The 14,933-nt window shown below is 43.7% G+C and overlaps 1 protein-coding gene across 6 annotated transcripts in view; it reads right to left on the bottom strand.

The window, feature by feature from the left end:
- Window positions 1–5,265: 5,265 nt before the first annotated feature.
- The window catches only part of LOC139414865 (microtubule-associated protein RP/EB family member 3-like), a 40,850-nt gene continuing 31,182 nt past the window's right edge, over window positions 5,266–14,933 (bottom strand). For 2 of the 6 annotated variants that reach the window (XM_071162451.1, XM_071162452.1), the window contains exons 6-8: window positions 14,325–14,477; window positions 8,021–8,073; window positions 5,266–7,898 (exon numbers count right to left, since the gene is read on the bottom strand). In XM_071162451.1, coding sequence (XP_071018552.1) covers window positions 8,023–8,073; window positions 14,325–14,477 — 204 coding nt within the window. In that variant the 3' untranslated portion in view covers window positions 5,266–7,898; window positions 8,021–8,022. The remainder of the gene's footprint in view (window positions 7,899–8,020; window positions 8,074–14,324; window positions 14,478–14,933) is intronic. The other 4 variants (XM_071162448.1, XM_071162450.1, XR_011634913.1 and 1 more) reach the window with 3 other exon arrangements.

Below are 14,933 nucleotides of genomic sequence, written 5' to 3'. Positions count from 1 at the left end.
TCCCAGATAGAGCCACTGTCATTCCGATATACAGATACTGTCATTCCCAGATACTGTCATTCCTAGACACAGATACTGTCATTCCCAGACACAGATACTGTCATTCCCAGATACAGATACTGTCATTCCCTGATACAGATACTGTCATTCCCTGATACAGATAATGTCATTCCCAGATACAGATAATGTCATTCCCTGATAGAGATACTGTCATTCCCAGATACAGATAATGTCATTCCCAGATACAGATAATGTAAATCCCTGATACAGATACTGTCATTCGCAGATACAAATACTGTCATTCCCAGTCGATACAGATAGAGTCATTCCCAGAAACAGATAGTGTCATTCCCAGACACAGATAGTGTCATTCCCAGACACCGATAGTGTCATTCCCAGACACAGATAGTGTCATTCCCAGACACCGATAGTGTCATTCCCAGATACATATACTGTCATTCCCAGATAGAGCCACTGTCATTCCGATATACAGATACTGTCATTCCCAGCCAATACAGATACTGTCATTCCCAGATACTGTCATTCCCAGCCACAGATACTGTCATTCCTAGACACAGATACTGTCATTCCTAGACACAGATACTGTCATTCCCAGACACAGATACTGTCATTCCCAAACACAGATACTGTCATTCCTAGACACAGATACTGTCATTCCCAGATACAGATACTATCATTCCCAGATAGAGATACTGTCATTCCCAGATACAGACATTGTCATTCCCAGTCGATACAGATACTGTCATTCCCAGCCGATGCAGATACTGTCATTCCCAGCCGATGCAGATACTGTCATTCCCAGCCGATGCAGATACTGTCATTCCCAGCCGATACAGATACTGTCATTCCCAGCCGATACAGATACTGTCATTCCCAGCCGATACAGATACTGTCATTCCCAGATACAGACACTGTCATTCCCAGATACAGATACTATCATTCCCAGATAGAGATACTGTCATTCCCAGATACAGACATTGTCATTCCCAGTCGATACAGATACTGTCATTCCCAGCCGATGCAGATACTGTCATTCCCAGCCGATGCAGATACTGTCATTCCCAGCCGATGCAGACACTGTCATTCCCAGCCGATGCAGATACTGTCATTCCCAGCCGATACAGATACTGTCATTCCCAGATACAGATACTGTCATTCCCAGATACAGATACTGTCATTCCCAGCCGATACAGATACTGTCATTCCCAGCCGATACAGATACTGTCATTCCCAGATACAGACACTGTCATTCCCAGAGACAGATGCTGTCATTCCCAGCCGATACACATACTGTCATTCCCAGATACAGACACTGCCATTCCCAGATACAGACACTGTCATTCCCAGATACAGATACTGTCATTCCCAGATACAGATGCTGTCATTCCCAGATACAGATACTGTCATTCCCAGATACAGATGCCGTCATTCCCAGCCGATACAGATACTGTCATTCCCAGATACAGACACTGTCATTCCCAGATACAGATGCTCTCATTTCCAGATACAGATGCTGTCATTCCCAGATACAGATACTGTCATTCCCAGATACAGATACTGTCATTCCCAGCCGATACAGATACTGTCATTCCCAGCCGATACAGATACTGTCATTCCCAGATACAGACACTGTCATTCCCAGCCGATACAGATATTGTCATTCCCAGCCAAATCAAATCAAATTTTATTTGTCACATACACATGGTTAGCAGATGTTAATGCGAGTGTAGCGAAATGCTGTCATTCCCAGATACAGATACTGTCATTCCCAGATACAGATGCTGTGTCTATCGGCATTTAGTCTGGTGGTAATGGGGCTACCATGGTAACATGTCAGAGTGGTCATGCCTTCCTGTCTGGTTGTAATGAGGTTACCATCTAATCATTAGTTTTGTACATTTTATGAGGGGGGAAGGTTAACAGTACAAGGGGAGGGTTCTGTGCAGATATTTGTAATGTTGGGGAGGGAGTGTCTTTTTTTAATAAGACCTCGAGTTGGACCAGCCCCCCCCACCCCGTAGTAAATGTATATCTTTACCTTACCTTCGTAATATTGACATAAGCTCAGACCCACTTGTTTTTCAAACATGGTCCTGTTTTATCAATTGCTGTGCTGATCAATGGACAGTTCATTACCTCTCAAATTATTATGTAGCTTCAAGTTGTATTTTTATTCATGTTCGTAATGAAGATAGTGACGCAACAATAATACACATTTACACTAGGCCTAGATCAAAAAATACATACAGCCTAATTTCATTTAACCTTTATTTAACTTGGCAAGTCAGTTAAGAACAAATATTTATTTACAATGGCGGCCTAGGAACAGTTAACTGCCTGTTCAGGGGCAGAACGACAGATTTTTACCTTGTCAGCTCGGGGATTCAATCTTGCAACCTTTCGGTTACTAGTCCAATGCTCTAACCACTAGGCTACACTGCCGGGGTATTAGGGGAAGGGGTAGCCACCCTGGCTATATACAGTATTAGAGTGTAGCCCAAACCGTTGGGGCGCTACAGATAGAATTTGGCAGAAGAGACTTCAGACGAGTCGTGTGAAGCTAGTGGGTGTCCTAGAGCATGTGTACGTGAGTCTTTCAATAGTGTGGTTATAACCAGGGTGGTCATAATATTGGCGGATGTGGGGGATTGAGACAGCCCATGCAAAAAAATATATATATATCTCTAGCTTAAACAGATGGATTTTGATAGGGATTTTATTATGTTAATTAGATTTCCGCAGGGGTGCGGAAATTGTAGGCTAAGGGTTAATATTAAAAAAATGTGGGGGTTAATGTGGGAACTGGTAATGGCTGTCTGGTATCCACATCCTGGGGAGTCTAACTAGCAGGCTGTTTTTTGTCTAGTTATGTAGACCACTACTCCCTGACTGTGCTCTGCCAATGCCCTCTACTCTTCCCTGTCCCCCTCTTCACTCCCTCACCCATAAAACGTATCACCCCTTTATACAATCCATAAAGCCTAATCCTTTCAAATAAGCACACACCATGTGGGGTGTCAAAACTGTAAACCCAAGAGATCCAAGGCTGGTGACGGTATCCAGTACAAACCTTGTCATGACACTACTTAAATAGTCTGGTAAAGACAGGAATCTTTCGTATCATTATGTTTTTGTTGTTCATTCACTCAGTACTGATTGCACATTTATTTATCTTGCTTGGTAAAAAAAAAAAAATAGCCTAAAACAGTGTTGAAAAGGGTCACATAGCTAGCAAGTTAGCAAGCATGGCGTTTTCTTTTGACTGCCAAAAAGGTCACGCAAGTAAGCAGTAATGTTGGTGTGTTTAACCTGGGTGCACCCCACCTCCCTGGACACTTGGTGTGTTTAACCTGGGTGCACCCCACCTCCCTGGACACTTGGTGTGTTTAACCTGGGTGCACCCCACCTCCCTGGACACTTGGTGTGTTTAACCTGGGTGCACCCCACCTCCCTGGACATTTCTACTTGTGGATGGCATTTTCAGATGCTCGGGAATACATTTAAAAGTAACTTGTCACTCTAATAAAGGAATGGAAGCTAATATGTAGGCAATCACATCACTTGTAATTGGCTACAATCCACCTTTGCCCTCTGAATGAGAGAACTGCATGAATGAGAGATGTACTGGCCTTTGAGATCAAATCAAATTTCATTAGTCACATGCGCCGAATACAACAGGTGTTGACCTCACAGTGATATGATTACTTATGAGCCCCAAACCAACAATGCAGTTTAAAAAAATACAGATAAGAATAAGAAATGAAAGTAACAAGTAATTAAAGAGCAGCAGTAAAATAACAATAGCGAGACTATATACAGGGGGTACTGGTTAGTTGAGGTAATATGTACCTATAGGTAAGAGTTATTACAGTGACTGTGCATAGATAATAAACAGAGAGTAGCAGAGATGTAAAAGAGGAGGGGGGGGGGGGGGGGGGGGGCAATGCAAATAGTCTGGGTAGCCATTTGATTAGATATTCAGGAGCCTTATGGCTTGGGGGTAGACGCTGTTTAGAAGCTTCTTGGACCTAGACTTGGTGCTCCAGTACCCCTTGCCGTGCAGTAGCAGAGAGAACAGTCTATGACTAGGGTGGCTGGAGTTTTTGACAATTTTTAGGGCCTTCCTCTGACACCGCCTGGGATAGAGGTCCTGGATGGCAGGAACCTTGCCCCCAGTGATGTACTAGGCCGTATGCACTACCCCCTGCCGCCATACCAGGCAGTGATGCAACCATGCTCTCGATGGTGCAGCTGTATAAACTTTTGAGGATCTGAGGACACATTCCAAATCTTTTCAGTCTCCTGAGGGGGAATAGGTTTTGTCGTACCCTCTTCACGACTGTCTTGTTGTGTTTGGACCATGTTAGTTTGTTGGTGATGTGGACACCAAGGAACTTGAAGCTCTCAACCTGCTCCACTGCAGCCCCGTCGATGAGAATGGGGGCGTTCTCGGTCCTCTTTTTCCTGAGTCCACAATCATCTCCTTTGTCTTGATCACGTTGAGGGAGAGGTTGTTGTCCTGGCACCACACGGCCAGGTCTCTGATCTCCTCCCTATAGGCTGTCTCGTCGTTGATCAGGCCTACCACTGTTGTGTCATCAGCAAAATGAATGATAGTGTTGGAGTCGTGCCTGGCTGTGCAGTCAATCCTTCGCGTCCGACTCGTTGGAAGAAAAAGGATTCCTCGGTGAGGAATCGCTGTCCTGATAACTAGAAGCTCTTTCTGGTCATAAGACACGGTGGCAGAACATTATTTACAAAATAAGTTACAAATAATGCTGAAAAACATACACAATAGCACGATTGGTTACGGGATCGGTAGCTATCTCCTTTGGCACCATTCCATTTTTTTTCTCTGCCCCTTTTCTCTGCTCTTGCCAACGCTATTCCTTTCTCTCTGTGTGCCCAGTGAGGGCTGGATGTGTTCCCGGGAGCCAGGGTAGACTGTGGAGAGGTCACCCAGAGAGAGGACACCATGGTAGGGCACAGACTATGGGCTATGGGCTAGATTCAATCTGTATTGTGGAAGATCTGACATATGAGCTGATATATGCAGCGCTATACCGTGAATGCAGTCTCCGCTAACACAGCAACATTGCCTTTAAACTTCTATCGCACTGTAGCGCAGCTATTCAGCACTACGGATTGAATAGAGCCCTGAATCTAGGCCTGTGTGAGTGTCATAGACGTAAGGTGTGTGCGTGTGTCCACTCCTACAATAAGAGTCGACCAGTCTATTCCTTCTGGTTTTGAACCCATCTCTTTATTCAGCCTTGTAATAAAATGACAAACAATGCATGTCTATCACAGGGCTGCCATGACAACCAGGGGCAGCTGTCAGTCACTCATGACAGCTGTCAGTCACCACTAAGCCCTGCTCCCCATCAACATGACAGAGACTGTGGTGTTTTTAACACAGTGCAACATGTCAACAACAACACGTCAACAACCCCCCCCCAAAAAACCTCCAAATCAAAGACAGCAGCTAAAACAATAATCCACATTCACCCATTAGTATCTATGGTATAGTAGTGTGTTTTTGTTCATTCAGATAGTTTAATAATAAAAGCCTTCTCTGGGTAATAAATAGATTCACATTAACCACCTTGTTAACCTGTTAAGCCACTCCATGTTTACCCTAACTAACTCCACATTCAAAACAATACAACAATTTAACCCAGGGTGAATTCAGTGGTTAACACCCGCAGACTGTTGCAGACAGAAATGTAAGAAATAGAGCTGACATGATTCTGACACACAGTTGAGTCTGTTCTACTGTAATCCAGTTCTATCTGAATGTTATGTAACGTTGCTCCCTGCTGAATAGAGACCCCTGGTTCCTGCTGGCCTCACCCAATCATCTTACATGTAAGTTTCTGGATCATTCTGATTGGTTTGTTTTGCTTCCATTGGTGCAAGCTTCTCCACCCTCCCTTATCCAATCCAGAGTTCGGAAGGAACGGAAAATAACCGCTAAAGAAATAAAATCATGCCGTCTGGTTAACAACTGACAACATGGTGGTGCAGCTGAGCCCATATTATTAATGCAGGGACTGATATGTGTATGGTAGGTAGATGCCGAGCCAGTGGAGCCAGTGGAGTCAGTGGAGTGAGTCTCTTTCCAATCTGAGAGAAGCATGCGAGACTTGGTTCTGGGTTCAGAGATGATGGAGTTTGATGTGTGACCTGCATTTATAGGCAGAGGGCTCTATAGAGCCATACTAACAACCTGACATCTCCTTTACACTAGCCATTAGCCTAGCACCCTGCTAACACCTCCCATACAGATTAACTAAAGATTTTTGTAACTAACCCAATATAGACCGGAGTCTGTCATTTCCAATGGGAGCAAATAAACCATAGTGGGCAGAGCCAACCACGAGCTAGTGAGATCCTATTGGCACATTCTAGCATTTATTTGCATATTTCCATTAGGGAACGCCTACTCTGAAGTGCGTGTGTGCAATAACTCAATTCACCCTTACACTTTTTCTAAACAACACAATACTTTGAAACTTTCGTAAAGGATAAAGTCTACAAAACGCAGTACTCTGCTTGTTACAGATTCTAGTTTGGGAAACAGAAAAACTGTAGAGGTCAAATGTTTCATTGATGAGAAAATTTGCAGAATGTCGGCCAAAATCCTTCTCTTATTGCCGGCCAATGTGCTTCCTCTCATCACCATATTTGGTAGAGCTAGCTATTAGCCTAGCATCCTGCTAACAACGCCCATACAGATGAACTGTTCACAGCTAGCTATTAGCCTAGCATCGTGCTAACAATGCCCATACAAATGAACTGTTCATTGCTAGCTATTAGCCTAGCATCCTGCTAACAACGCCCATACAGATTAACTGTTCAGAGCTAGCTATTAGCCTAGTATCCTGCTAACAATGCCCATTCAGATGAACTGTCCGGAGCAGACATGTCTTGGGGGGTGGTTGGGAGAGGATGGGAGAAGAAAAGGGGAAGGAGATGAGAATCTTGAAGAGGTGATCCACGGAGGGAAGTGGTGCAGAGAAAAGAGGTATGGAGTGGTGCAGAGAAAGGAGGCGTGGAGTGGTGCAGAGAAAGGAGGCGTGGAGTGGTGCAGAGAAAGGAGGCGTGGAGTGGTGCAGAGAGATGAGGCGTGGAGTGGTGCAGAGAAATGAGGTGTGGAGTGGTGCAGAGAAAGGAGGTATGGAGTGGTGCAGAGAAAGGAGGTATGGAGTGGTGCAGAGAAAGGAGGTATGGAGTGGTGCAGAGAAAGGAGGTATGGAGTGGTGCAGAGAAAGGAGGTATGAAGTGGTGCAGAGAAAGGAGGTATGGAGTGGTGCAGAGAAAGGAGGCGTGGAGTGGTGCAGAGAAAGGAGACGTGGAGTGGTGCAGAGAAAGGAGGCGTGGAGTGGTGCAAAGAAAGGAGGTATGGAGTGGTGCAGAGAAAGGAGACGTGGAGTGGTGCAGAGAAAGGAGGTATGGAGTGGTGCAGAGAAAGGAGACGTGGAGTGGTGCAGAGAAAGAAGGTATGGAGTGGTGCAGAGAAAGGAGACGTGGAGTGGTGCAGAGAAAGGAGGCGTGGAGTGGTGCAGAGAAAGGAGGTATGGAGTGGTGCAGAGAAAGGAGGTATGAAGTGGTGCAGAGAAAGGAGGTATGGAGTGGTGCAGAGAAAGGAGGCGTGGAGTGGTGCAGAGAAAGGAGCTATGGAGTGGTGCAGAGAAAGGAGGCGTGGAGTGGTGCAGAGAAAGGAGGTATGGAGTGGTGCAGAGAAAGTAGACGTGGAGTGGTGCAGAGAAAGGAGGCGTGGAGTGGTGCAGAGAAAGGAGGTGTGTTTAGTATTCTTCTTGGTCTCCCTGTGGCGCCTCCTCCACCTTGTCGTACTCTGGCGCCATGAAGCCATCCTAAAACACACACGCACACAGAGGTCAGACAGATGTCAGGGGCTGTCTGGGGGTGTGTAAGTGTGTGTGTGCATGTGAAAAGTTGTGTGAATGGTGTGTGGGTAATTATTAATTTTATTCACCTTTAGTGATCAGGTAAGTTGTCTGAGAAGGTATTCTCTTTCTCAACCTCGCCCTGGGGAAGATTTACAGGGGAGAGGTGGAGAGGAGAGGGGGAGAGGAGGCGGAGAGGAGGGGGAGAGTTACAATGGAGAGAGGGATAGGTACAGAAGAGAGGAGAGGGGGAGAGTTACAGGGGAGAGGAGAGGAGGGGGGAGAGTTACAGGGGAGAGGTGGAGAGGGGGAGAGTTGTAACCTAGCTGGTAACCAGGTAACCTAGCTGGTAACCTAGCTGGTAACCTAGCTGGTAACCTAGCTGGTAACCTAGCTGGTAACCTGGTAACCTAGCTGGTAACCTTGTAGCCTAGCTGGTAACCTGGTAACCTAGCTGGTAACCTGGTAACCTAGCTGGTAACCTAGCTGGTAACCTAGCTGGTAACCTAGCTTCATACACTTATAGGGGAACTTAAGTGTTTTATAACTTGAGTCTATGGGCGAGTTATAATCCATGGAAAGCCATTTAGACGACATTGATGGTGAGGAACCTTCTAACGTCAAGTTGTAAAACACTGAACTTCACAACACTCATAAAAAACAAAGAAAACAAACAATTGTTAGTATGACTATTAAACAGTTTGTTAATATTTTATTAGCTTGATTAATTCTACCTCATATTTTGAACATGACTTTTAGAAGCTTCTAGTTGATGGAGCAGCAGCTCCTCCTGTAGGACTGTGTGTAATCACAGGACACCACCCTCTACTGTGGATGGCAATATACAGCGCATTCACTTTTTTCACATTTTGTTACGTTACAGTCTTCTTCTAAAATACATTAAATACATGTTTTTTTTTCTCATCAATCTACACACAATACCCCATAATGATAATTTTTGCATATGTATTAAAAATAAGAAACAGAAATACCTTATTTACATAGGTATTCAGACACTTTGCAATGAAACTCGAAATTGAGCTCAGGTGCATCCTGTTTCCGTTGATCATCCTTGAGATGTTTCTACAACTTGATTGGAGTCCACCTGATATAAATTAAATTGATTGGATATGATTTTGGGCTCCCGAGAGGCGCAGCAGTCCAAGGCACTGTATCTCAATGCTAGAGGTGTCACTACAAACCCTGGTTTGATTCCAGGCTGTATTACAACCAGCCGTGATTGGGAGTCCCATAGAGCAGAACACAATTGGCCCAACATTGTCCGGGTTTGGCCAGGTTAGGCCGTCATTATAAATAAGAATTTGTGCTTAACTGACTTGCCTAGTTAAATTAAGGTTACATAAAAAACTATTTTTTGGGAAGGGAACACAACTGTCTATATAAGGTCCAACAGTTGTCAGAGAAAAAAACCAAGCCATGAGGTCGAAGGAATTGTCCGTAGAGCTTCGAGACAGGATTGTGTCGAGGCACAGATCTGGGGAAGGGAACCAAAACATTTCTGCAGCATTGAAGGTCCCCAAGAACACAGTGGCCTCCATAATTCTTAAATAGAAGAAGTTTGGAACCACCAAGACTCTTCCTAGAGCTGGCCACCCGGCCAAACTGAGCAATTGGGGGAGAAGGTCCTTGGTCAGGGAGGTGGCCAAGAACCCAATGGTCATTCTGACAGAGCTACAGAGTTCCTCTGTGGAGATGGGAGAACCTTCCAGACAGATAACCATCTCTGCAGCACTCCACCAATCAGGCCTTTATGGTAGAGTGGCCAAAAAGAAGCCACTCCTCAGTAAAAGGCACATGACAGCCGGCATGACAGTTTGCCAAAAGGCACCTAAAGGACTCTCAGACCATGAGAAACAAGTTTCTCTGGAATGATGAAACCAAGATGGAACTATTTGGCCTAAATGACAAGCGTCACATCTGAAGGAAACCTGGCACCATCCCTACGGTGAAGCATGGTGGTGGCAGCATCATGCTGTGGGGATGTTTTTCAGCGGCAGGGACTGGGAGACTAGTCAGGATGGAGGGAAAGATGAATGGAGCAAAGTAAAGATCCTTGATGACAACCTGCTCCAGAGTGCTCAGGACCTCAGACTGGGGCGAAGGTTCACCTTCCAACAAGACAACGACACAAAGCACACAGCCAAGACAACGCAGAAGTGGATTCGGGACTCTGAATGTCCTTGAATGACCAAGCCAGAGCCCGGACTTGAACCCGATTTAACATCTCTAGAGATATCTGAAAGTAGCTGTGCAGCGATACTCATCTAACCTGACAGAGCTTGAGAGGATCTGCAGAGAAGAATGGGAGGAACTCCCCAAATACAGGTGTGCCAAGCTTGTAGCGTCATACCCAAAAAGACTCCAGGCTGTAATCGCTGCCAAAGGTGCTTCAACAAAGTACTGAGTAAAAAGTCTGAATACTAATGTAAATGTGATATTTCAGTTTTACATTTTTTATAAGTTGCCAAAATGTCTAAACACCTGTTTATGCTTTGTCATTATCGGGTATTGTGATGTCGTTATAGGGTATTGTGATGTCATTATGGGGTATTGTGATGTCATTATGGGGTATTGTGATGTCATTATGGGGTATTGTGTGTAGATTGATGAGGGGGAAAAAACAATCCTATACATTTCAGAATAAGGCTGTGATGTAACAAAATGTTGAAAAAAGTTGAGGGGTACTTTTTCTGAATACTTTCCGAATGCCATGCTGTATATAGTGTGTGTTTCAACATACACAAGTACAGTACCAGTCAAAAGTTCGACCTCATTCCAGGGTTTTTCTTTATTTTTTACTATTTTCTACATTGTTGAATAATAGTGAAGACATCAAATTTGTCACGCAGCTGTCATCAAATCAAAGGGTGGGTACTAAATATATTTAGATTTGTTTAACACTTATTTGGTTACTACATGATTCCATATGTGTTATTTCATATATGTAGAACATTTTAAAAAAGTAAGAAAAAACATTTATTCAGTGTGTGTGTGTGTGTGTGTGTGTGTGTGTTTTATCCAGTGAGTGTGCGTGTCTGTTTTATCCAGTGTGTGTGTGTGTGTGTCTGTTTTATCCAGTGTGTGTGTGTGTCTGTTTTATCCAGTGTGTGTGTGTGTGTGTGTGTGTGTGTGTGTGTGTGTGTGTGTGTGTGTATCTGTTTTATCCAGTGAGTGTGTGTGTCTGTTTTATCCAGTGTGTGTGTGTGTGTGTGTCTGTTTTATCCAGTGTGTGTGTGTGTGTGTCTGTTTTATCCAGTGTGTGTGTGTGTGTGTGTCTGTTTTATCCAGTGTGTGTGTGTGTGTGTGTGTGCCTGTTTTATCCAGTGTGTGTGTGTGTGTCTGTTTTATCCAGTGTGTGTGTGTGTGTGTTTTATTCAGTGTGTGCGTGTGTGTGTTTTATTCAGTGTGTGTGTGTGTGTGTGTCTGTTTTATCCAGTGTGTGTGTGTGTGTGTGTGTGTGTGTGTGTCTGTTTTATCCAGTGTGTGTGTGTGTGTGTGTGTGTGTTTTATTCAGTGTGTGCGTGTGTGTGTTTTATTCAGTGTGTGTGTCTGTTTTATTCAGTGTCTGTGTGTGTGTTTTATTCAGTGTGTGCGTGTGTTTTATTCAGTGTGTGCGTGTGTGTGTTTTATTCAGTGTGTGTGTCTGTTTTATTCAGTGTCTGTGTGTGTGTTTTATTCAGTGTGTGTGTGTGTGTGTGTGTGTTTTATTCAGTGTGTATGTGTCTGTTTTATTCAGTGTGTGTGTGTCTGTTTTATTCAGTGTGTGTGTGTGTGTGTTTTATTCAGTGTGTGTGTCTGTTTTATTCAGTGTCTGTGTGTGTGTTTTATTCAGTGTGTGTGTGTGTGTGTGTGTGTTTTATTCAGTGTGTATGTGTCTGTTTTATTCAGTGTGTGTGTGTCTGTTTTATTCAGTGTGTGTGTGTCTGTTTTATCCAGTGAGTGTGTGTATGTCTGTTTTATTCAGTGTGTGTGTGTCTGTTTTATCCAGTGAGTGTGTGTGTGTCTGTTTTATTCAGTGTGTGTGTGTCTGTTTTATTCAGTGTGTGTGTGTGTGTGTTTTATCCAGTGTGTGTGTGTTTTATCCAGTGAGTGTGTGTGTGTCTGTTTTATTCAGTGTGTGTGTGTCTGTTTTATTCAGTGTGTGTGTGTGTGTGTGTGTGTGTGTGTTTTATCCAGTGTGTGTGTGTGTGTGTGTTTTATCCAGTGAGTGTGTGTGTGTGTGTTTTATTCAGTGTGTGTGTGTCTGTTTTATTCAGTGTGTGTGTGTGTGTGTGTGTGTGTTTTATCCAGTGTGTGTGTGTGTGTGTGTGTGTTTTATCCAGTGTGTGTGTGTGTTTTATCCAGTGAGTGTGTGTGTGTGTCTGTTTTATTCAGTGTGTGTGTGTCTGTTTTATTCAGTGTGTGTGTGTGTGTGTGTGTGTGTGTGTGTGTGTGTTTTATCCCATGTGTGTGTGTGTGTGTGTGTGTGTGTGTCTTATTCAGTGTGTGTGTGTGTATGTTTTATCCAGTGTGTGTGTGTGTGTGTTTTATCCCGTGTGTGTGTGTCTGTTTTATCCTGTGTGTGTGTGTCTGTTTTATTCAGTGTGTGTGTGTGTGTTTTATTCAGTGTGTGTGTGTGTGTGTGTGTGTTTTATTCAGTGTGTATGTGTCTGTTTTATTCAGTGTGTGTGTGTCTGTTTTATTCAGTGTGTGTGTGTGTGTGTTTTATTCAGTGTGTGTGTCTGTTTTATTCAGTGTCTGTGTGTGTGTTTTATTCAGTGTGTGTGTGTGTGTGTGTGTGTTTTATTCAGTGTGTATGTGTCTGTTTTATTCAGTGTGTGTGTGTCTGTTTTATTCAGTGTGTGTGTGTCTGTTTTATCCAGTGAGTCTGTGTATGTCTGTTTTATTCAGTGTGTGTGTGTCTGTTTTATCCAGTGAGTGTGTGTGTCTGTTTTATTCAGTGTGTGTGTGTCTGTTTTATTCAGTGTGTGTGTGTGTGTGTTTTATCCAGTGTGTGTGTGTTTTATCCAGTGAGTGTGTGTGTGTCTGTTTTATTCAGTGTGTGTGTGTCTGTTTTATTCAGTGTGTGTGTGTCTGTTTTATTCAGTGTGTGTGTGTGTGTGTGTGTGTGTGTGTGTGTTTTATCCCATGTGTGTGTGTGTGTGTGTGTGTGTGTGTCTTATTCAGTGTGTGTGTGTGTATGTTTTATCCAGTGTGTGTGTGTGTGTGTTTTATCCCGTGTGTGTGTGTCTGTTTTATCCTGTGTGTGTGTGTCTGTTTTATTCAGTGTGTGTGTGTGTTTTATTCAGTGTGTGTGTGTTTTATTCAGTGTGTGTGTGTGTGTGTGTGTTTTATTCAGTGTGTGTGTGTGTGTGTGTGTTTTATTCAGTGTGTGTGTGTCTGATTTATCCAGTGTGTGTGTGTGTTTTATTCAGTGTGTTTTATCCAGTGTGTGTGTCTGTTTTATCCAGTGTGTGTGTTGTATTCAGTGTGTGTGTGTGTGTTTTATTCAGTGTGTGTGTGTGTGTGTTTTATTCAGTGTGTGTGTGTGTTTTATTCAGTGTGTGTGTGTGTGTTTTATTCAGTGTGTGTGTGTCTGTTTTATTCAGTGTGTGTGTGTGTGTGTTTTATTCAGTGTGTTTTATCCAGTGAGTGTGTGTGTCTGTTTTATCCACTGTGTGTGTGTGTGTGTGTTTTATTCAGTGTGTGTGTGTGTGTCTGTTTTATCCAGTGTGTGTGTGTATGTGTGTGTGTTTTATTCAGTGTGTGTGTGTGTGTGTGTGTGTGTGTGTTTTATCCAGTGTGTGTGTGTGTGTGTTTTATCCAGTGTGTGTGTGTGTGTGTGTTTTATCCAGTGTGTGTGTGTGTTTTATCCAGTGTGTGTGTGTTTTATCCCATGTGTGTGTGTGTGTGTGTGTGTGTCTTATTCAGTGTGTGTGTGTGTGTGTTTTATCCAGTGTGTGTGTGTGTTTTATCCAGTGTGTGTGTGTGTTTTATCCCGTGTGTGTGTGTCTTATTCAGTGTGTGTGTGTGTGTGTGTTTTATCCAGTGTGTGTGTGTGTGTGTGTGTGTGTCTTATTCAGTGTGTGTGTGTGTGTTTTATCCAGTGTGTGTGTGTGTTTTATCCAGTGTGTGTGTGTGTTTTATCCCGTGTGTGTGTGTCTTATTCAGTGTGTGTGTGTGTGTGAGTGTTTTATCCAGTGTGTGTGTGTGTGTTTTATTCAGTGTGTGTGTGTGTGTTTTATCCAGTGTGTGTGTGTGTGTTTTATCCAGTGTGTGTGTGTGCGTTTTATTCAGTGTGTGTGTGTGTGTTTTATCCAGTGTGTGTGTGTGTGTTTTATCCAGTGTGTGTGTTTCATTCAGTGTGTGTTTTATCCAGTGTGTGTGTCCTACCTCAGTAGCGTACAGTATATCCATGATCTTGGAGAGTGTTGGGCTGGCGTTGGTCTCATTCTCCTGACAGATCAACTCAATGTCTCTCAGCTTACTGAAGTAGAAATCTCTCTCTTTCTCCAGACCATCCACCGTCAGCTTCAGATCCAACATCTACACACACACACACACGAAGAGGTAGAGAGAGAGAAGGGGGAGGCAGAGGTAAGAGCACCGAATAAGAGCACCTCCTCCCAGGTGCCCACTGCTCTGAGGATAGGAAACACTGTCACCACCGATAAATCCACTATAATTGAGAATATCAATAAGATTTTTCTACGGCTGGCCATGCTTTCCACCTGGCTACCCCTACCCCGGTCAACTGCCCGGCACCCCCCACAGCAACCCCAAGCCTCCCCCATTTCTCCTTCACCCAAATCCAGATAGCTGATGTTCTGAAAGAACTGCAAAATCTGGACCCCTACAAATCAGCCGGGCTAGACAATCTGGACCCTTTCTTTCTAAAACTATAATTAAACTAAAATTATCTCCCAAAAATGTTGCAACCCCTATTTTTAGCCTGTTCAACTTCTCTTTTGTATCGTCTGAGATCCCAAATAATTGGAAAGC

This window comes from Oncorhynchus clarkii, chromosome 8 (genome assembly GCF_045791955.1).
Source record: "Oncorhynchus clarkii lewisi isolate Uvic-CL-2024 chromosome 8, UVic_Ocla_1.0, whole genome shotgun sequence".
NCBI lineage: Eukaryota > Metazoa > Chordata > Actinopteri > Salmoniformes > Salmonidae > Oncorhynchus > Oncorhynchus clarkii.
The sequence above is the reverse complement of the archived record's forward strand: the minus strand, read 5'-3'. Positions and strand labels throughout refer to the sequence as shown.